This window comes from Indicator indicator, chromosome 11 (genome assembly GCF_027791375.1).
Source record: "Indicator indicator isolate 239-I01 chromosome 11, UM_Iind_1.1, whole genome shotgun sequence".
NCBI classification, from domain to species: domain Eukaryota; kingdom Metazoa; phylum Chordata; class Aves; order Piciformes; family Indicatoridae; genus Indicator; species Indicator indicator.
Window position 1 is genome coordinate 390,662 of NC_072020.1, and position 23,329 is coordinate 413,990.

General features: G+C 40.4%; 1 protein-coding gene across 3 annotated transcripts in view; it reads left to right on the forward strand.

Annotated features, from left to right (window-relative positions):
• Positions 1 to 4,456: 4,456 nt before the first annotated feature.
• PDCD6IP (programmed cell death 6 interacting protein) overlaps positions 4,457 to 23,329 on the forward strand; it is a 31,709-nt gene continuing 12,836 nt past the window's right edge. For 2 of the 3 annotated variants that reach the window (XM_054384887.1, XM_054384888.1), the window contains exons 1-7: positions 4,457 to 4,662; positions 11,293 to 11,347; positions 13,092 to 13,161; positions 16,357 to 16,484; positions 16,970 to 17,123; positions 20,467 to 20,567; positions 22,966 to 23,082. In XM_054384887.1, the coding sequence (XP_054240862.1) occupies positions 4,457 to 4,662; positions 11,293 to 11,347; positions 13,092 to 13,161; positions 16,357 to 16,484; positions 16,970 to 17,123; positions 20,467 to 20,567; positions 22,966 to 23,082 (831 nt within the window). Of the gene's footprint in view, positions 4,663 to 11,292; positions 11,348 to 13,091; positions 13,162 to 16,356; positions 16,485 to 16,969; positions 17,124 to 20,466; positions 20,568 to 22,950; positions 23,083 to 23,329 lie in introns of all 3 variants that reach the window. The other variant, XM_054384891.1, reaches the window with a different exon arrangement.

The window sequence follows — 23,329 nt, forward strand, 5'->3', positions numbered from 1 at the left end:
CCTCTCCCTCTCCTTATGCACAGCTGCTCCATAACCGATGGACAATAGGGTGTAAATTTATCCCTCACAAACACTCCCACTCCAAGTGGCAATGGCCATGTGGCGGGCTACTGGTCACCTGACTTGTATGGTGCACACTTCAGTTTTGCTTGGCATAAGGATGATCACCTATGGAAACATTGCTTCTTTTTAAGTAGAAAGCATGTTATCTGAAGGCAGAACATGATTGTGTCCTCCTATATGGTATACAGGACTGTGGAAATACAGATAAAATCAAGCAGTTTTATTCAATGCTTTGTGGAAAACCGTTTTACATGTTTGTATTTATACATCCTGCACTAACTCTGACCTTCAGCTTTTAGGAAACGTGCTTTAGTACGATCTCATCTTGTTCTAACTGAACTGAAAGTTGCTGTTGACTTTTACAAGCTTTTCTGCTTTGTAAACCTCTGCAAACCACAGTCCTATGAATAGTATTATCAGTAAAAATAAGATTTAAAAAATCTTATGAATCCTTTTGAGTGGGACATGATTTTACCACAGATTTTCAATAGGACCTGTGAAAATGCTTTAGCAATGCTTTTGGTGCTTGCTATGAAGACCCACTACTACAAACCATGATGTGGGAGGGGGAAGAGCTGTTTCTTCCTGCTGATGTGGTGTATTTGAGTAACAAGCACAGGCACTATACTGATGTGATTGGTAACAGGGCATATTCCTGAAGCCTGCTGAGACTTGGGAAAATTCTAGGCCACACTCTAACTGGCCTAATATTCTTATAACTACTTATGGAAAATATTGCACTAATACCAGCTGAATTTGTCCCTGTCTGCTCTGCTCCAGTCCATCTACAATGCAGCAGGTAAAATTATTTACCTAGGTCAACCATTTTCAGGTCTTGCATCATCTCTCATACCTCACCAAAGTTTGTATTGCTTCTTCTCTGTCTTCTCTTTAGCCTTCTTCCGCATGGCATTTAATTCATCTACAAGCAGTTTTTCTGTGCCACTAGATATGCATCTGATGCCTTTATTGAGACCAATCTGCCAGCACTCTCTCTAGTAAACATCAGGGATACTCTTATTTAGCTTGTGGCTGAAAGGCAACTTTGTTGTGATTACCACTACACACAAGTGTCTACCCTGAGTAAGTGCACTGACAATATTGATTTAGACCTGTCTGCCCCCTTCTCTAGCCTCTCATTTCTTTATCTTGACCTCTATCACACCTGGAATTCAGACTGAAGGTGTATTTTTCTTTAGTGTTGGAACAGCAGGAGGACAGTGTATCAACCTCAGCTTTACAAGCACACAGATAAGCATGGCCCTTGCCCAGCTAAATTTGCTCTACCAATGTAACTTCTGCTTCAGGTCCCTCCTCACCTATGAGAAATATAAAATTCTAAGAAGCCTAAATTAAAATTGAGAAAAATGGGATTAAAAGTTACTTTATGTTTTAAAGCAAAAGGTTTTGAATTTTAAAGAAATTGTACTTTTGATTATGGGCTGTTAGGGAGAAATTCTATTCATGGGTCATGAGAATTTTACATTTTCTTCTAACTGGGCAGTAGGACTAGAGGACTTATTTGGATCCAGTCAGAGCTTCTTCTGACATACAACTTGTTTTCCACATTCCCTCATTTTGATAACTGATGAAAATAACTCCAGAAACTTATAGTCAAAAGATAATGGTGGTAAATTACTCAGTCTTACCCTTTTTCACCAAAAGACTGTATTAGGAGTGTCAAAATGGGTTTAAATCTGAGTGATTAAGTGAACCTTTAGGCAAGAGGGCTGTCAGATTTAATGAAATGAACACTTAGGTCCCTTATCACTCCCTTTTGCTGGTTTTTGATTTTAGTATAGCATCCATATGCCAATTAATGCAATTGCTACAGGGCAGCATTTACACTATGGATAAAGCACTATAAATCCATGGAATAAAATACAGCAAAGACAGCATAAAACCTTACACCAATGAAGTATCTGTACATAGAATTTGTGAACAGCAAGCAAGCATAAAACAGAACATCAGAGTTCAGTGATAAGGTTTCTGTCTAAAAATGGTAGACAAAACCCATGAAGCATTCCAAAAAGCCAGTCTGCATACTGAAAGCAAATCTAACTTCTAGAAATGCTTTTGCAAAACTGTGGTGCTCTACACATACATAAGGGTTGTTTAGGAAAAAGAGGAGAATTTGGGACATATAATGATCTGTTTCCAGTGAAGTTAAATACATCAAGAGATCCTGGTGATGCCTAAATATGACTATAACTTGTTTATGCCACATTACTTCAAATGTTTTATGGAAAACGTGTTCCTTAGATACTATCATAAATCTGTTGAAGAAGGAAGTATAGCCTGTCGTTTAAAGCACAGGACTCTGAGTCAGAAGATGTAGATTATGCCCCTTCACTGATAACCACTGACTATGCGGCTTCCTCATCTCTAAATTTGGAAAGAGCACTGAATTAGTCAGAGGTAACAAGGAGACAAATCATTACTGCTTATAATGTTATAATTGTAATGATCAGAACAAAGTCTTATTAAGAAATCTGTGGGAAAGAAACAAATCACCTGTATGTTTGAAGTTCTGGTAACTTGTTTTATGACACAGTCAAACTTCTGCACTGTGTTGGTGGACATTTCAGGAATGCAAAGTATCAGTTGTTGCATTTGTTAAGCAATAGCCATCTAAAGGTCACCATGGCTCCAAAGTAGAACTATGATCTCACAGCTGAAGTTTTTGCCCTTCCTTGTTCACACCCTTGCCATGTTTATGACTGCTAAGATGGAAGGTATTGATGGCTTCCACCTTCCATACCTAGACAGCCATGTATGTTGTAATGATGTGTAGGCAAGCTATACCCCGTAAGGTCTTGACATTAGAAGCAAAGGGAGAAAAATGCCCAACTGACTTCATCTTTGGATCAGAATTTAAGCCTGTGAGGGTGGAGCTATTCCCTGGGACAGGGAAGTACAGTCATGCGAGGCTGACTCAGGCTTAGAGAACAAATGCTTAAAGGTATATGTGTGCAGTAACACCTGGGGAAAAAAGCAAAATAGCAAGGAACTCGCATACCCCGAGATAAGTATAGCAGGACTGCTTACTTTCTCTATTAATTATAGGATATTTTTGTTTGTTTTATTAAAAAAAATGTAAAACTAAGTCATATTCTGTTTGGTTTTGATTAAGCTATGATGAATTGAGCTTGATGTTTACTCAGCACAGGGAAGCAGCTTGGCAGGGCTCTGAAGGCCAGCCACTTTGGTCTCACCAAGGATGACTGGAAGCAGTAGCAAGAGGGCAACTCCATTACCACTTTCATTATGCCTGTGCCAGCCACCGTTGCCATTGCATCTGTGAATTGTATACTGGAACGGTTAACACTGGAGGAGCTGCCCCTCCCAGCGGCCACTGAAGCAGGCAATATCGACTTCCCAGGTTTGGCCCTTTTCTCCCCTGCCTCCACTTCAGACTTGCCTCAGATGACAACGCAGATGGCTCTGCTCAGTGCAGGACACTTTCAGTATTTCATCTGAGCTTCATATTAGAACTCATGGTCTGCTACAACATGAGACCAAATCTTTTTACGTAATTTTAAAAGGACTTTTACCACTCCTTTTTAAGGCATCATCACTTCAGGGCTTATACAATAGGAAAATGGCAGGCTTACAGGCCTAGCTCTCAGGAACAAGTGGCAGGGGAAAAGAGTGAAAGGAGAACAAGGGCAGACTACTCCTCGTTGGTTCTCAAGCAGGTTGCCTACTTTGCCTATGTGAGCTGTGCTGGGCTATGGCAGCAGAAAGCCAGCGTGACATGGATGAGAGAATCCCAGGTACAGCACCATGCCAGCCTGCGCCTTCTACTGCCAATACGGACATCTCAGTACTTGCTGTGGGAAGCTGTACATTACTTTATTCAACACCGGTTCTTAGGCTGGGCTGATCGTGAGGCCCTTTGCTGCCCCTTAATGCGCTCAAGCCTGACATCTCGCTAAGCTTCCATCCAGTACCCGGTACTTTTACAGGCCTCACAGTTTATGTTACCACCGAGCGACGCTTCCCTCACCACAGCTGAGCTTCGCCGTTACCTCTGATTAAACCGCGTTTCCTTACGAGCACCACTGCAGCTCTCTGCCTACCCCGGCCTCGGCCCGCTCCCGACCTCCTCCAGCACCCCCCGGCACCACCGGGCCGACTCGCCGACACCCGTGGGGAAGGTGATGCGAACCCGCTCAGGCAATCAGCCGGGAGCGCTGCGCTCCCAGCTCGGCACTCTCCTCAGGCGGCAGCGCGGAGGCTGCGCGACAGAGAGGGGGTGCGGCCACCGGGCGGAGCGCGCCGCGACGATCCCGGAAGCGCGGCGGTACGGGGCAGCTCGGTGGGCCACGGGAGTGCGGAGCTACGGTGACGGCGGCGTTTGCCCCCTCGCTGTTCTTTCTTTCCTCCCGCCATGACGAACTTCATCTCGGTGCAGCTGAAGAAGGCCTCGGAGGTGGACTTGGCCAAACCGCTGTGCAAGTTCATTCAGCAGAGCTACCCGGGCGGCGAGGCGCAGGCCGAGCACTGCCGCGCCGCCGAGGAGCTCAGCAAGCTCCGTAAGAGCGCGCTCGGCCGCCCGCTCGACAAGCATGAGAGCGCGCTCGAGACCCTGCTCAGGTAGGGGCGGGAAGGCCGGACCGGGGCGGGCCGGCACAGGGCCCTCAGCGGTCCGCCGCCGGATGGGCTTCCCTCTGGCGCCATGTCCACCTCGCGCCGCCATTCCTCCGTGCTCCTCCCGCTTTCGCCTCCTCCGGTGCCTCCCCCGGTGCTCTCTGTGACCGAGGAACCCCGGCGGCAGCTCCAGGCCCAGGCCTTGGCGGAGCCGGAACCAGGTGCAGGCGGGCCCAGGTGTGGGCGGCCCGCGCGGGGCGGGGCTGCCGGTGGTTCCGTCGGGAGGATGCGGCCGGGGCTGCTGGGCCGGCTCCGGCGGCCTGTGGGTTGCGTGCGCTCCTCTCCGTCGCGGTCTTGCGGCTGGGGCAGGCGCCCAGCGCTCGGGTGCTTTGCAGCAGCATCCTGGGGTCCCCCGCACTCGGGTGTTGGGCCTGGAGGGGTGCTGTATGAGGGCAGGCTGGTAGGGGAGGCCGAGAGAGGAGGCCTTTACCCGATCAACTTCCCCTGCCGAGTGTTTGTAACGAGGCAGTCGCAGTTGTATTTAGGTAGACAGGACAGATTGTTTTGCTTCTCAGAAGAGAGCGCCTGTGTCTTTTGTTTCAGTGTTACATTTTGCTGCTACAGTTGACAACTTTCTTCTAAGTTCTGTTTTGGTTTTCTGTTTTTTTATTCTAATGTTTTCTTTCCGTTTTTGCGATTAGCAGCTTATCCTGTTTGCAAAGTCTTATCCTTAATTTCTGCTTAATGCATTTAGTTACCAGAAAGTGCCTGTGTGCTGAAATTAGGTTAGTCTGTGGCTTCTACCTGGTAAGCCTGGTTTAGACTCGGAATCGTTTAGGTTGGAGAAGACCTTTAAGATCATCGAGCCCAGCCCCTTACCCAGCACTGCCAACGCCACAAGGGCTAACTGCTCCATCACATACAAAAGCACTTGCTCTTTCCTGTCTCCATAGAACACTTAGGGATCGCAGCATTGACTTGTTCTGGTAATTTTGTTGCTCTGTTTCTCTATGTTGGAAATATTTTGAGTCCACTTGCTTGTAGATTATCTACTTACTGAGGTCCCTGTGTTTCATTCACTAGGTTAGTACTAGGTACACATACTTGTGAAGCTAGGACCAAAGATGTGCAGCATCAGAAGATGAGTTTTTATATAGTGCCAGCAATTCTATTTTTTAAGAAGATTGTGGCAGTTTAGGCTGGATGCCCCCTGCCACTGCTACATGAGATACACCTCTGGTGTCCTGGGTGCCCACCCAGAGGGGTGGACACAGGAAACGGCGTATTTCTACCCATAAATCCTACGCCCTATAAGGCCATCTGCAGAGTCATTCTCTTCCTCTTTCTTCCCTCTGCTCCCATGGGAGATGTCCTCTCTTATCGGGTAATGCCGGGGGAGTATCCTCAAGGCCTCTTAGGCCTGTCTAGGCCTAATGCCAGGAGGAGAATGGAGGGGGAGGCAGTCTCAGACCTGGCCAGCCTGAGACTTGCCTAGCAGTAGGAGGGGGGGGGAAGGAAGAGCCCTGAGGGGTTGGGTAGACCCTCAGGTGGGAGGAAGGGAGGACTGGGAAGCTTTTGGGAATCCTGTGAGGGGATTCTGTATGCTTTAGGATGTTCTTTTCCACTATGCTTTGTAGTTTGTAGTTTTCTGTAGCTTCACCAATTCGTTTTTCCATTTTAACTTTTTCCATCACTCTCCAATCCGTTTGCGTGTGTCATTCTTTTGTCCCTTTCGGGGCAAGAGATGTTCTGGCTGGCCTCAAACCAGCACAGAAGATAAAAAGAGGGGTTTTCTAGTATAGGGAGAAATGATGGAGACATAAAAGTGATGAAACTTGTCAACATGTTCATGATATTACAGAAACATGTTGAGGAGAAATGCATTTGATGGTCACTAGAATTTCTTATCTATAAACTTAAAAAAATGAAGAGGAAAGGAAGAGACACAAGTGACTTAATCAAAAGAAAGCATGATTTGTAAAATGAGCCACTGGTATTTTTTTTGAGTTTATCAACGCTTTGCTGGATGTTTAGGTTATAAGAGCTCGAACTGTACTGAAGATGTTTTACAGTATCTCTTTAGTTTCCAGTTCTATTCCTGTTTATTACTGCTTATGCCTTTGAAGGTACTACTCCGAGTGCCTGTTGAAGATTAGGGAAATAATGAGCATCCATAAACTGAAAGAAGGAATCTGCTAGCCAAAATGAAAGGCATATATGATTATTTTCCTTCAAACATTGGAATTGAGCTTCATTTTCAGATCATACCAGTTGGTCCTGTCATTAGTTTTTATCTGAAATCCCTGTTTGGCCCAGCCACATTACATGACTTCACCCTATCTGACTCTCTACGCTGCCAAAGGGAGAAAACTCTCTCTTCATTTCTTGTCCTTATGTATTTCTGGAGGCAAAAGGTGCATGTGGCTTTTTAACCGGTGAGCAACTTGAAGTTCAGTGGAAGGGCAGATAAACATCAGAGACAACACAAAAGAGAATAGAGTGTTGCTGAAAGCCAGGGGGCTGAGTAGGACCTCTTTTTAGGGACAGCAGGTCATTAAGTTACAGTATGCAACTTCACTGCAGGTTTTCTCTGCAATTAATGAAGGGAAACCACTTGCAATTGCATAATTATCAGTTTTGAGCCAATTCTGTATGCAGTGACCTACTATTGCTGCTGTGGATCTGTAGATGACTTCAGCTGTCCCAGGCTTTGTTGAGTAATCAGAGGTGTTTAATGTGGCTTTGCATCATGTTGTCTTACATGTGAACATGAAGTGGTATCCCTGCCACACAGCTTCCCTCATGAAGCACCTGCATTTTAAATTGTATCATCTGAGAATTATTTATTCCCTTTACAGTGGGAGTAAGATAAGGTGGACCGAATTAACTGTAAATTAGAAAAAAAGCCAACCAATTGGATGTATCTTTCCCCTTACCTCTAACAAGTTTTGAGTGGTTTGTCCTTGTCTGATGATTTTTATTCATTATGCAGTTGCTGAAAAATAAGCTGTTGTTATTCTGTAAGTATGTTCTGTGTGAATTCTGTGAATTCTGGCATACATTCTGTAAGGTGCAGACTGTCTACACACCCAGAAGTTTGGAGTATCCAGCTCAGATTATGATGGAAAGAGCACAGCATTTGAGTGCCTTGCCTTTCCTCTGAAAATTCCCTTACCTCTCCAACTTCCAGTATTTTCCTGCTGCTATTTAAGAGTTGTGGTCAGTCTTTTGTAATGATTCAGCAAGACTTTTGTTGAAATTGGAGTTTGAAATGGGGTTGTTAGTGAAATAAGGTTGGGAAAGCTAATTAGAGTGTGGACATACTTTGCATACATGTAATTCTTCATGGCTTTTCATAAACCACAATACCTGTCAGAGCACTGTGGACCATTTAACTGTTAAGAAATCAGAGCTTAATCATCTACTAATTAAGCTAGGATTTACCCACAGTTTTGTAATCTTTAGAAGCTTTGTTTTGCTTTTGTTTGCTTTTGTTTGCTGCAGGGCTTTTTTCTTTTCTGGAAGAAATGAACTCGGTTGCAGCCTAATTTCCTAGGCAAATGCTGGCCAGTAAAGCTTTGATAGTGTGTGGTGTGACTGATGATGTGGGATGCTTCTCTTGGAGAAGTATTTGAGGTGCCCAGTGAAAAGGGGCACAGTGTAACTGGGAAGGACCTCAGACTGCTTCTGAGTTTTCTTTGTTTTGTGAAAACCTGAGTGCACTCAAGGTGGTGTAGGTGAGTTCGTTACAGATGTTTCCCCTTAAGTTCTGTCGCAGCAGATTTGTTTTAGTATTTGTTTTTGTGGGTATTGTGTTTTTGTGGCTTTTTTTTCCCCCCTCCTTTTCTTTCCTTCCCCCCCCCCCCAAGTGGGAGTGGTTCCTCCCTAGTACCCCCCACCAAAAAAAAAAAAACAACCCAAAAAAACACCCCTCTAATTATAGCTTCAAGGGGTTCCTTGTTTCCTCTCCTAATATCAAAGGTAGCCTGGACTTTATTTCTATTTTCTGGAGGGATGGGATTGTGGTGCAAGTTTAATTGGTTTAGTTTTGCTAGCAACTCTTGTTTTTAAAAAGAGAGGTGTAAGATGTGTGTATGTGATTTTATTTTGAACAGCCATAATATTTTGGGAGCTGAAGGTTGCAGTTATGGTTTCCAGCTGTGAGTTCAGTCCTCTTCTTATCTAGAAGAGTGAAGGCTGATCTTGGGCACTTAAATGTTCTTTTGAAGGAGATTTTTCTTTATGATTTTATGAAAGAGGAGCTGGATTTGAGGTTCTTAATACAATAAATACATTTTAATGAAGTTCAGATTTAAACCTTCTCTTTGAACTCATTTGACTGCTGTAAGTAATTTTTACAAGCATTTAGGAGTGCGTGATCCATGTTTTGGTGAAAGATTGCTGCACTTGTGAGAACTAGATCTGACCAGTTGACATCTACTGCCCCTGCCATTGCTGTAGTTAGAACTCTGGTAGTTGATGCTTCCACAGTAATCCATTGCTCTGGCACAGCAAGATCTTTGTGGAGTGGCAACTACTCTTCTGTGTGTCCTGATAGTTAGGTTACTGTCAATTTTGCTGTAAATAGCACCTTTATTTTGCCTTCATGTTTCAATGTGTTACTGACTTGTGCATTGGATGTGGTCTTTACTTGCATTGTTATTTTCTGTGTATTGCTACTCTTGAGCTGTTGGTTTACTATTTTTATAAGTATTGTTTATGTATACCATTATATTTATATATTTTTAGCTACTGCTATACAAAACTAATGATATTACATGTTGAATTTTCTGCTTTGCAGAATTTTAAAGAGCTTTTAAATCTTGAGTAAAATTTCAAGTTCTTTAATAAAAAGCGATGACATATCACGCTTAAAATAGTAAAGAAAATAGTGACATAAGTGATGAACTTGTTTAAGCCAGCCAACCAAAGTTTTGTGGTGTTGGTATTCAAGGATGTTAAAAGCAGCAGTGTGCATATTTGGTGCTTATTTTATTTTTCTTGGTGATTCTGTTAATGCACAAAGAATAGTTTGTGAACAGCTAGAGCTCACACACTTGACTTCACTAGGACATTTAACAAGCTTTGCTTCTTGACTCTACCCTCATGGCAGATGAGGACAGGGTAATTGTGGAATGTGGAAAGGCAACTTGGCTTTTGGTTAGCAAATGAAACTGAGGTGGGAGAAGACAGCACGGAAGGTGTCATTTTCTGTTATACTGCATGGAAATGATTGTATGCAGACCAACTGAAAGCAGTGAAGGAAGTACATACCAGTGTTGGTTGCAGTGATCTTCAGTGTTGGAGGCTTTTTTTTTTTTTGATATACCTTTCACATCCTTGGGAAATTATTAAAAGTAAAAATTCATCTTTATTAAACTACTGTCATAGTAAGTCTCTGCAGACTTTTTTGTTATAATTTAAGAGCAACTTCTTTCAATGATTAGCAAAGTCCTGGGTTACTGTTGCAGATTGTAGCTTTTGGAATGGCTGAATATATCATGCCTTAAATTGCAGTGGCTCATTTGAAGGCAGAAACCTGTAGTGTTATGTACAGTGGCAGATAAAGAACATGCTAACACTGATTTTGTTTTATGTGACTTAAAAATGCTGGTTGACCTTTTAAACATTTACTGCCTGCAGAACATGGGCTATGTACATCTCCTTTCCATCTGGATCAAGTAATTAATATTTAATAACGCAATGTAAGGAAACAGGAACAGTGTTAGTGCTCTTTCACAGACCATGAAACTCATTCTCAGCAGCTGACAGGTTGAAGGCTTTTTGTTCTGTATCCAGCCTGTCATCTCTAGCAGGTGGTGCAGGTGTAGGGTACAGCTCAGGAATACTTGCGAATTGCTGCCTGGATAGATTGTGTGAGGGACTATGCTATACTTGCTCTATTAGCTTTCTGGCATGATTTCCTAAACATCTTCCACTGTGAGAAGACCAAATATTGACACAGAGAAACTCCTGATTTTACTTCACTGCAACTGTTACTATATACTCAAATGAAAACAAAGTTTACAACTGAATACTTTTTCAAGGATTAGGTTCTCCAGTTGATGGTGTGTAAGGCAAAAGGCAAGTGAAGGTCCCTTCCAACCCCTGACATCCTGTGATCTATTTTAAAGATACTGAAATTTCAACAGATGAAACAGATGAGTCAGAAATAGCAGGGGAGTGGGATTATGTTTGGTTCAAGAGAGTACAGTGTAGCTTGTTTATGTAATGTTAGTTGCTGTACTTGACTTTTGTAGCATGACTTAATGTACTCCTTGTTGACTTGTATGTATACAGGGACTCCTCTGTATGGATTTCTTTTCTAATCTGTCCTCCCTCAGAAAGTGGAATGGGTCAGCATCATCTCTAATAGATATTCTTGTACTTCTGAAAGGGACAAGATTTTTACATTGTCTGTGGAAGACCACCTCCTACTGTACTTGTTCCTCTATCAAAAAACATCCCTTTAAGCAGAATTTCTGTCCATCCCACAAATCCTCCGTAGATGCGAAGGAGCTTCACAGCTTATTTTTGTGTGGAATTTTGCGCCCTTTTGCTTGCATGTTAGTGTAAGAAACAAAGCACTTAATTTGATTTATCTAATAGCTGTGTGTTTGTTTTTTTTTTCTGTAGATATTATGATCAGCTGTGTTCAATTGAGCCAAAGTTTCCATTCTCTGAAAATCAGGTAAGACGACCTTCCAAACTATTAAACTGAATCATAGCACTAACCATGTATGACTTCCACTCCTGTATCTCATCTGCTAAACCGTATTTCTCTTGGCCAAGGCATTTAATCTCTGAGTCTTATTTTCTTAATCTGTGTTTATTTTCTAGTCAGTGCTCACACATAGTCTATATTGAAGCTTCACCTGAGGCTGTAGTTGCCTTTGATTTACAGAAATATGTTTCAGATATATTTTGACTTAGACTGCTCTAACCACTGGCCAAGCTCATAGAGTTGTGTTGATTTCTCTTCCTTTTCCCAAGAAGTCTATTTTATACTGTGTTTTAAAGGCTTTTTAAAACATAGTTTTTATGGGAAAACCTGTGAGAGTGGATGGCATATGATTTTTGCAGTTTGAAGTAGAACGGGTGTTTCATTCATGACAGCAAACAGAATAAGCCACTTAAGAGCTTACCAATCTATTTCTGCCTCTGCATCTACAAATTACAGCTTTGCTATACAGCGATGGTGTTAAGTTGTTGCTGGTTTTTTGTTTTGTATGTGTATTTTTTTTTCCTTCTATATTTCTTTATAATCCTGCCTTTAAGGAGAAATTCAGCTTTACTCCTGTCAGTTTAAATCTCCCTTGGAATAGGTCTTCAGGCTCCTGTATTTTAGTGGAAAAAGATGTAGATTATTCTCTGAATGTATACAAATAGGACAGAATTTACATTTCTTTCCGGATTAAATTGTATGTAAATGGTAGTGTTATAATTAAAAGAAAACGTTTCTTTCAGGCTTGCAGGTTACAAGTAAGGGTTTTAATGTAGTTGCATTCACTTATAGCCAAGAACTGCACCTTGGTTTGTAGTGTACAGGTGTTTTGATATGGTGATTGCAAATCCCAAGACATGTAAAACGGGAAAACTTAAGGAGCAAGTTCTGCAGATCTGTGAACTGCTCTGTCAAAGGCAAGAAATACTCAGTGGAGGCAGCACTGATCAGCTTGAGACCAGAACTTCCTGAACTAGCGTTGCTGCTAGAGGAAAAGACATCATCAAACAGTGCTGTGTGCTTTCTGAAGTTGTTCTCCCCAGCCACTTTGCAGTTAGGAATTTTGCTATCTTTTCTGATTGGATACCAGTTGCCTACAACCGTTTTGTAAGGAAATAAATTGTGGAACTTCAAAGCATATTCTGTCAAGTATTTGCATTGTCTATGAAATGCATGCTGAAAGTGTAATATAAAACAGACTGTTTTCTCCTACATTCTTTCCTGAGTGCATTTCTTGACTAACATGATATTGAAGTCACTCATAAAAATGACTGAATTTTGGTACTACAGAATTGTTCCAAATATGCTAGTAGTTTGGAACAGTGGAAACTGCCTGGTTTGGTGATTTCCTTTAACTGTGACTATACCAGACTGTCAGACTTCTTGTAGGAGGAGTATCTTTGTTTGGAAACATATTTCTATTACTTAGAATTAGCAGAGCTGAAAGATTATTTTGTGAGTGTCTGACTTGTCTGCTTGGAATGTTTTGAGCAAACTAACAGGATGGAAAAAAGGTAGAATAAATCTCTTTTTTAAAAAAATTCTTGATGGGTTTCTGAAACTTCTGGAATGTTCAGTGTTCCAAGTGAATTAAAAGTTCTGTGCAATTAGAGTATAAAAGGATAAATATATGAATTTAGGGTATTTTCTGAAGATTTCTAATTCCATTCTAGAGATAAAGATTTTTCTATTTTTTTTTCTCAACTTTCAGGTCTGTGTAACATTTACATGGAAAGATGCTTTTGACAAAGGGTCACTTTTTGGTGGGTCTGCCAAACTAGGTATGTGAGTACTGAAAGTGCAAGTATCAATGGTACTAAATTCTGGAAGTATTTTTATGTAAACTGATTTCTTAACAGTCTTTCTAGTATTTTCAGTGTAGCTATCAGGTGAGTTCAACTACATTGGTAACTGATGAATTGCTTCAAGATTGGTAATGAGTAATTGGGCACTATGCAAAGAATTTCTATAAAACTGAGATTTAATATTAATTTTCCCGAAGCATAAATGGATTTGCAGTCTGATAATAGTTGTGCTCTCAGCTCCTCAGAGTTCTTCTGGGAGAAACCTCCACTGACCTTAACCAAAATTGTTCAAGGTGACTTTAAAGGTTCAGTAGTAGTTTTTTGGGAAGCCAGCTCTTACTGTTCTCAATGAACAAGATCCTCATGAAATGTTCTTGGAAGTGAGTCTACTCCAAAAGCGGTTTGATAATATCTGGCACCGGTAACTTATGTTATGATATAACATTTTGGTCAAGAGAATAGAGGTATCTGTCCATGCCCTGAAGTGATTTTCCGATCAATTCTTTAAAAAGTATTTTTAAAGATTTGAACGCTTGGGGAAAAAAAAGTTTCCTGCAAACATAAGGAATCTGACTCTATGGTTTATTTTAATTGTGTAGGGACCATTGTGCACTGCAAATTGAGGGTCATTAAATGGATTTGTGATGTTTGCCAACAGAGGAAAGGAGGCCAAGTGCTTTGGAGTTGAGGAACTGTTCAGTCATATGTAATCGTTCTTTTGTTTCTGTTCATACCGATGTGTTCATCGTGACTAGCACTGCAAAGTGACTTGCAATCTTGAAGCTCCAGACCAAGCCTCAAAAAATGTTACTTTTCTATAAAAGGTTTCTGCACCCTTTACATGGTTCTCTGTTGGCAGCTCCTGGAAGTCATTGCAGTTTTGTGTGTTGTGAGTACACCTGCTAAAGTTGTACTTGGGTGAGCTCTGTGTAACAATGCACTGTGTTCCTCTGCGTAAGCACCTGGTGCATAACTTTCTGTGCTTTGTTTGCTAACTATTATAACAACTCCTTCTGGATGATTTGGGACCTTCCTGAAGATGCTGTATTTTTTTTCTCAGAATTTGGTGGGTTCTGTCATCTTTGGGATTAGCATTTCATTTTGACTGAACCAGTTTCTTAGGAAAGTTCACAATATTTAATTACAATTTAAACACAGTCTGTGAATTGTCAGAGATGTAGACTAATTGTGAGAGAAAGAGTTGGGCATCATAACATTGGTGATTGCCCTGAGAATCTGAATTGATGTAATGTTACAGCACCTTGAGAAAGTTTGCTAGTTTGCGGGTTAATTGTATGCTTGTGGCAGATGGCCAGAGATTTATGCAACGGTCCATGTGAAGTGTCAAAGAAATTCTTAACTGAGATGTGAGTAATCCTCAGTTAATAGGCAATGGAGTAAATTCTATTTTGAAACCTGAAAGCAGATCTTAGTGGAAAGAGCTTAACAAAAAGACTCTTAGTGTGCTTTGTCACAGATTATCCAGATGCTGATCTCCAGATGAACTATAGCATGTGTATATCTCTTCATTGCAGATCAGAACTAGCAATGGGGTTTCTTGGTGTAGAGCAGACTTTTCAGTTACTAAGGGAACAATATTTCTGTTGACCTTGGAGAGCGAGTGATCCTGTCTCGAGATAGAAATTCAGTGTAGTGCTTACTTGACTTCTGTAGGACCGAAGTGCAGGGTTCTGACTCCTGCTGTGCTGACAAACTTTTCTTCCTGTTTTCCCCTGAATCCCAAGTATCCATCACAGGGGTGGCTGACAGGTACTGTGTCTGCTTGAAAAGTAACCCATTTTGCATGGTGTGCAGTCTGAAATATGTTGGTTTAAGTTAATACGTAGAGATATAAACTGATGAGTCAGAGGCAAATCTATATTGCTAAAGTGCTGTTCTCACTGTAGTAAATCACACTTGAGATGCAGTCCAGAGTATAAAGTAATTTAGCACTTGAAAGCCTTATTTTTCTTTCCTTTCTTGTTTTAGTCTTTTGAATGTTGTACAAGATCTTATATTTAGAAAAATTTTGGAAAATGAACTGCAGGAAATGGGCTAGATAAATGACTATTATCTTGATGAAATACAGTGGCTGTGTAACTCACTCTTCACTGAGGGAAGTAGAGTGGCATTTCAGGTTTATGGCAGTCTGAAAATTGAGTGCAGGCCAGGGAGTGTCAATAGAGAAACTTCAGAGATACATTGGGTAAATATGTGGCTGTATAAGGAGGCTGGATGTTAGAGAAATGAAACAGATAAATCTGACACTTTGGTACCCTTCATGACTGAAGCATAGCTTTGAAGTTGTGCCTGGGTTTGTGAAATTGAACTTTGCTGGTTGAGTTTTCTCCAGGTGGAGTGCCTGGACCCTTTTTTATCAGTACTAGGAAGCTAGTATCTGCAGTCTTCAGATTTTTCCAGTGCTTCCATGTGGCCAATGACTTTTTGAAAACAATTAATAGGTTCAGAATGGCTCATGTTCAGGTATTACTGTTTCTAGGTCTGCATCCTCTGAGGCTGTAAAGTACCACCGGAGTTGAATCTAGACAGGCCACAGTGCTTTCCAGAGAGAACAAGTTTTAATGAAGTAAATCCTTAGTTGTTTTCAGTACCTGTATAATCCAGATATTTGTCGGCATTTTCAGTCTGAAATGATAGCTTTGAGAGTAGAAAAATTCCATGTATTTCAATAGGTGGTGAAACAGAGCATGAAAGACCTTTGTCCTCAATCAGAAAAGTAGAGTTCATCTTGGGTTGAAGATACACTAAGAACTTGTAAGTGGGTAGTTATTCTAAGTGATTAATGCACAAAAGTTCATATTTCACATTATCTTTCAGTAAGTTTCTGTACGTTTCTGTATCTTTAGAAATCAAAAAGCAGCACTCCAGTTAGACTTTCAGATGATTTTGTGTGTTTTTCATTCTACCACTTTTAAGCTTTATGCCACTCTATAGTTTCTCATGTAGAAGGCTTTTGTGGAAGTGCTAAATTAGACTATGTAAAGCCTTCAGAGTGAAGATGATTTCGACTTCAGAAGTTCGGTGTGATTGGGTTTTGGGGAGTTTTCCTCACTTGAAATTGTCGATATCTTTAGTAGTGTTGGCTTCATCTATGGGATGCTAGAGTACCGAGATTTTTCTTAACAGTGTGGCTAACTGTCTTAATTGCAGCTCTGGCCAGTTTGGGATATGAGAAGACCTGTGTATTGTTCAACTGTGGAGCACTGGCAAGCCAGATTGCAGCAGAACAGAATCTAGATAACGATGAAGGACTAAAAGCTGCAGCTAAACACTATCAGGTACAGGGGCTTCCTGCTTATGCTTAAGAATTAAAAATTATTAATCTTAGAAGGTCAAATAAGTATCTTTCAATTTTAAAGCTGTATGTGCACATACATACATACATATTTATATATATACACACACACACTTATTTTCCCACTTTTAATTGTGGAGGTGGTTTGGCTCTGAAGGATTTAATTCCATGCAGTTCATTGTACTCCTTCCCTTAAATGCGTTGGTAATGGCTTTCAGTTTAATATTTAATTATTTTAACTTATGCCATGTCTTATGCCATGGGGTCAGTATACCTTTATTCGTTCGTCTTGATAAATGCCTCAGTGTGAGTGGCTCAAAGAATGAAAAGTCACAATGAGTTGTTTCTAGTTGCTGAGCAATAAATGGAGACCCTATACCCAAAAAAGCTTTATTTTTTTTTAAATTAGAATTGTTGCATCTATTATCTGTAAGAAACATGAATGATAATAGATTTTGTTTTTCGTAGTTTGCAAGTGGTGCTTTCCAACACATCAAAGATACGGTTTTGTCAGCTTTGAATCGAGAACCTACAGTTGACATCTCACCAGACACTGCAGGAACTCTCAGTCTGATTATGTTGGCTCAAGCTCAAGAAGTCTTCTTTTTGAAAGCTACAAGAGGTACATCTTCATTTTTGGCTTGCGTATTTATGTGCTCATGACACCTTCCAGAGAAACTTACAAATGCAGCTATAGTCAAAAATTTAGCAAAAGTTGAAGTTACTAAGAGCTTGTAAAGGGCCTTTCAGAAGGACTTACTGTTGCCTTCACTGGTTACCTCTCCCCTTGCAGGTCATTAACCATAAACTACAGATGCCACTTAAGAATTCATCTAAGGTTCACCTGACAATGGCAGTTGTCCCATTTGCCTTTCCTTTCTTTTCATATCCAAAGCAGTTAGTCTGCATCTTTACAAAGGATTTTGCTGGTTTATATTTTTCCCTTTTCCTCCTTGAGAACAAGAGTCATTCTCTGAAAGAACTGAGAGTACTAGAAACGGTGCATAGGGGTTTTGCCACTACTTCTTTCCTCTGTCTGGTAAACTATTTCAGGATGATTAAGAAAGATATGACTGTGCTAGGAAACAAAAGAAATTTTCTAAGGTTTTAGGGGAAACAGATGATGTTCAATTTTTGCTGATTTTTGACCCAGCTGAACTTTGCACATCTAGAAATGACAGATACGTAAAAGCAGGACTAAGGACATAGAGATAATGTGGTTGTTCACCAACTCCTCTGCTCATGTTGTTTGGAATATGGATTGTTTTAACTGGGCTGTTTCTTACCTTCACAAGGGAGAGTTCTGAAAATCCTTGCAGCCTTACTATGTTTAGGAGAATCTCAATGAGAAAGTATTGTCCTTCAGCCAACTGATAAAGTATATTTATTTATGTTCTTTATTACTCTGGTAGCAGTATTTTAGTCTCTATCTGAACACTACTTTGAAATAAATTTGTATAACAAATACTGAAACTTTGAGGAGGCAGGAGCAAGCTCTTACCTCATTTTGTGTGGGAAATGGATCTTTCTGTCACCTTGATTCCTTCTTACTCAAAATGTGAAAAACAAAGCGAGACTGATTCAAACCCCACATGTGCCCATGTTATTGTGGGCACTCCCAAGATCACAAGCCTGCCAGTGTTAGGACAGTAAGGTTAATAATCATCTGACTCTGGAGGATGCAGGTTTTGCCAGATGTGCAGAGAGGTTGTTTTCCCTTGAAGGAAGGATATTGTTTGAAGAATTATGTTTGACAATGTGATTATCTTCCAAAACCTGTTTTTAAAGTGTGAATCCTTCAAAAATTGATCTCAAAACTCAAATTTAGCTTCTTGCTGCAGTGACTAGTAGTGCAATTTTCTAGTTTTTCTCATGTGAGACAGGCCATTTAGCAGCTTACTGGCTGATAATGGTATTTCTAATAGAACTGAGTGTATTCACAAGTTGAAAGAAAATGTAAGTGTTTGGCAGAACCCAAACTGGTTGGTCAAATCTCACTCCACTGTGTAGCCTTTCTCAAGGCTTTCTTTAAGTGTCTCTAAATCTACAGATGTTAGCTATTCCATCTCATTTTATCTGCAATATTTTAAAGATAAGTGAGTAAAACTAAAGCTTTTGATGGTGAAAAATCTATTCTGAGCTGTCTGCATGTGCAAATGAGTGTCCTCTAATACCTCCTTAGTTAATGGAAATGTAGATAATATGCCAGTATTTTTTTTCTTCTCTTGGAGCTCAAGCTCTATGAAGGAAGATGTAACTCCACACACTAGGTGGGGCTAGAAGGACAGGCTAGGTAGAGTTGATTTTGATTTTATTAAATATTTAGTGTTCCAGACAGAAACATTTTATCCAAGAAGTAATTTCCTAGATCTTGTATGCCCCTTTCTATCTCTCATCTATATGCTGTTCCACAGTGAAATAGTCTTAAATGCATTTACCTCATAGAAGATAAATGTCATCATAGCTCATACCTTAAGTGTTGTAGGTAGATGTGTGAATATGCTGGAGTGAGCAGATGTGATGGTTTGAAACTATCTTTTTAATTTTTCCTTGCAAAGTTCAGAACAGAGAAAGTGAAAGAATGTAAATAAGTCACTATTGGGTGTAAGAAAGCAAAATAACGATTGTTCTAAACACTTCCATTGGATAGATAGAAATGTTTAAGAACTATTACCCAAAACAAAGTAGGCATTCTGCACATTCTGCGTTCGGCAGTGGGGGCAGTTGCTGGGCTGTCTGGCTGCTGTTTCTTCTTCTCTTCTGGCTGAAGATAATACGTACTGACCTTGGCAGCTAAGTTAACAACTTTCTGCTCTAACTAAACTCTGCTTCTCTGTCCAGGGGGGTCGGGGGGGGGAAGCTCCTGGGAGAGGGAGGCCCCCTTTGGGAGGGTCCCCTTGGGGGGAAGCAAAGGGAGATCGGTTGTGCTTTTCTGTTGATTGTATATATTTGTAAATGTTGTGAATTTTGTATATTTGTACATATTCATTGCATTTCATCTGCTTGTAAATACAGCTTTTCATTTGCTTCCAGACTGAGCTAGCCTGGTTATTGTCAGTGGGGGGGGGAATTTCAGCTCACACCGACACAGCAGACCATTTGGGAATACTTTTTGATTTAGTTCTGTCACTGAAGCGTACTCCATAGACATCATCTGCCCCACTTATGCTTACTAGTCTGTCAGTACATGAGATCAGAGTCAAGAGGGTACTTGATTGTAAGGGCAGCTGTTCAAAGTGGACAGTCAGTATTTGCATTGATTGTCTGCCCTCACTGGGAAGTCTGAGTTTCTAGTTCTGGGCAGAGGTGATTATTAAAGAAAAAGGTAGATGTGACATGTTCCTGTTTGAACAGTTTCAGCTTCAGCAGGGTTAGGACATGAGGCATGGGATACCACTAGGCACATGGGGCTCTGCTATGAAGTAACAGATACCACTTGGGGGAAACTGTGGTGGTTTATGTCTAGGAATGGTGTTTCTGAACTCATTGTAAGCTAACAGTGGTGTGGACTGCCATAGAAAGGACCAGTGTCGCCTTTTCTGTTGCACTTTTAGCTAACTATGTTTCAGCTGAATTCTCTGACTGTGGCTGCACAAATGCTTGTGCTGGTGTACAGGAAGAGCTGGGAAAGAAGCTGCTGTGGGACTGTGGCTTTTATTGGCAGTTTGCCATTGGTCTGAGGTAAAGCATCTCTCTTAATCATGCGTAAATGCCAGCAGTTACCAAAAAGATGTCTTGTACAACTGACTGAACCTTCAGTGCCACAAATGACATAGAACATCTGGAAATGGCTGCTGGATGTCAAGAGAGAAGATTAGGATCCCACCTTTGAGCTGTAGTGTAAAGCTATACCCAGAGAATGCAGTTGTGGCTGTTTTGAAGATGGAAGTTATCTACCTGTTCACTTGTAAAAACTGATACTTAGAACTGTTCTTTTGTTTGTTTTTTTCTCTCTTTCCCTCCAGATAAAATGAAAGATGGTATCATAGCTAAACTAGCTAATCAAGCTGCAGATTACTATGGTGATGCTTACAAACAATGTCAGTATAAAGATACTTTGCCCAAGGTTAGTAACTCCCAGGGAAATGATTTTGGATCTACTGTAACTGTGAATAACTGATATTATTGACATTGTACTTGTGGAACCTGACACTGCTGTATGTGAGGCAAACCTGTAACTTGAAAACCAGTGAAGAATCTAGGAGGCAAAAGATAGTATGGCTCTTTCAAAGAAGTGAAAACTTGTTACATAAAATGTGTTTAGTTGCAGAAGTTTCATTTAAAGTGAATTTGAAATGTTTACGATAGCATTCACGGATGCCTTCTTAGTGCTTTACTCAGTCTGGTTTTCAGATGCTTTCTAATAGGACTTAAATGCTTTCTAATCTCAGTGAAATGTTGACTGCATGAATAGAGTGGTACTGTTCACTTAACTATTTATGCAAAATATGATTGGAATTCAGTGTGTGTCCTCTGTCCTTCAGCATGCTTTCTCTTCCTCCTCAGTCCCAACACAATCTTGTAAACTGAGACAACTTGTAAATGATCTCCCTTAACTCTTGACTGTTCATCTCACTGCTCTGGCTTTAGAAGCTTCAGAGGAATCTTTTGTCATGCTCTTGGAATATATATTGTATAACAAGTCCTTGAAAAATGGGCAGGCTTTCAGGGTATCAAAAGTACAAGTTATGTTCAACTCATAAAATAATAGGAAACCTTTTGTGCAGTGTTATAAATGTAAAAGTTGAAATGTATAGCTAGCTAAGTAGGAGATTGTGTTCCATAATGCTGTCTTTGTGAATGTCTCTTGGAGGCATCCCTTGTCAATTTCCATTAACAGTTATAAAACTCTTAGCTATTCCAGCTTTCAGTGGTCTTTCTTGTTACAAAGAAAACATTAATGTGGCAGTTTAGGCTGGGTGCCCCCTGCCACTGCTACAATGGATTTACAAAAAACACATTAGAAAATTTACTAAGACTGTTTTTACCAGTGACAAATGGAAGTGGTTGATATCTGGTCCTATAACTTCATATGCAGTCTTAGTCAAATAATTGCCAATGCAGTTGCTGAAGGCACTTTTATTCCCTCAGGGGAAAAAAAATCAGGTAATTTTTTTTTTTTTATTTCCCCCTCTGTTTTCTGATACAGAATAGGATCTTGATAATGATGGGAACTGTACTGGTAATGGCTATGGTACTAAAGCCAAAGTAACCATTCTTAAGCAGTAATTTGCACAAATGCCTTTGTAGGCCAGACAGTGATTTAATTTTTGCAGTTCAATCAGTATCTTGCTTGGCTATGACTTGATAGATTCTTTCACGTGTGCACATATTTCCCCTCATGCATTGTGTAGCATTTTACAGATTGGGCCAACTTTTCACTTAGGTATTATGTTTGTGGTTGATTTCCAAGAGGTAATGGAATACAATCAAGCCATAGCTTTGTCTGTTGTGGACCTTCCTAAGCCATAGATCTGCCCCTGTTCCGGTTGCACAGTAATGTGTCAATTGATTATCTGAAAGACTATGATAAAAGTTTGCTGGTTTCATGAGAGTTACGACAACTTCTGAGAACAGTTAAGATGTTTAGGAGTGTGAAATAGAGGTTGACTTGATGTGTCAGCTTGCAGTTGCAAAGCCTTCAGACACCTTTTTCTCAACAATTTACCTTCTGTTTTTTCCCTCCCATCTCTATGTGGGCACCAATTCTGCACACCTGTGAAGAAGCAGGTCTTTGTATACTGAGTTCTTTAAAATGTCACTCTGGTTTTACAGCGCTTTTTCATTTAAGAAACAAAACAGTAAGGTTAAACCGGATACCATGCATGTGTTATGGGCTGCAGCATAAGGTTTACTTCATGTCTTGGTTGGTACTCCTGCAAAATATAAGTGTATTTATAGAGAAATCTAAAAGTTACTTTTACATCTTTTTATAAATGTCTTTCCCTTTCATTAGTTTTTGGTCCTCTTTATTTGTTCTTTGCTTTCATAATTCTAAAGGTGCTTTCCTGAAAGGCCTGCTACTGTTTTAAGTGTAATCACTTTGTTAAAATAAGAAGAAAGGCCTGTCTTCCCTCTCTCCCCTTCTTTTAAGAACACTTTGTCTTGTCTTTGTCTTGAGGATGTTTGAGTGTATTCTTGCAACTGTCCTTTCTAACATACGCACACATTTCTAATCTTTGAAGTAAATGTTGTGACTTCATGGCTCAAATTTAAATTGTTGTTCATCTAACGTAATGGATGCTAAGAATTTTGCAACAACGAATCGAAAAAAGGAAGACTGGATTCAATCCACAGAAAGTCATGTGGTCTCTGACATTTACATCTAATGTTTTAACCTATCTAAACCATTAATTGGGTGATTCTAATTTCCTTTTCTTCTTCCTTTTTTCTTCCTGCATCCCATGTTGTCTGTGGTGGTTAATGTGGTTGGACTTTCCTCTGGTCAGTATTTTTATTTCCAGGAGGTGTTTCCTGTTCTGGCTGCAAAACACTGCATAATGCAGGCCAATGCAGAGTATCATCAGTCTATTCTGGCAAAACAGCAGAAGAAATTTGGGGAAGAAATTGGGAGGTTACAGGTTGGTAACTTTTTTTCTTCTCTGAAAAATATGCAAAGACTTTAAATCCTGAAAAGCTAGGTCCAGAGTTTTAAAATTCAAGTAACTGTGAAATAAGTGTATTCAAAAATGGCAGAGCATGTTTATCACATAATAATCATTAGTAGCTGCAAAGATCTCTGTGAAGATGTATTTTAAAGATATTCAGGCAGTTTGATACTGCATGACAGTGTAAGTCTGTATCTTTGTTTGCATGGGCTTCTTATCC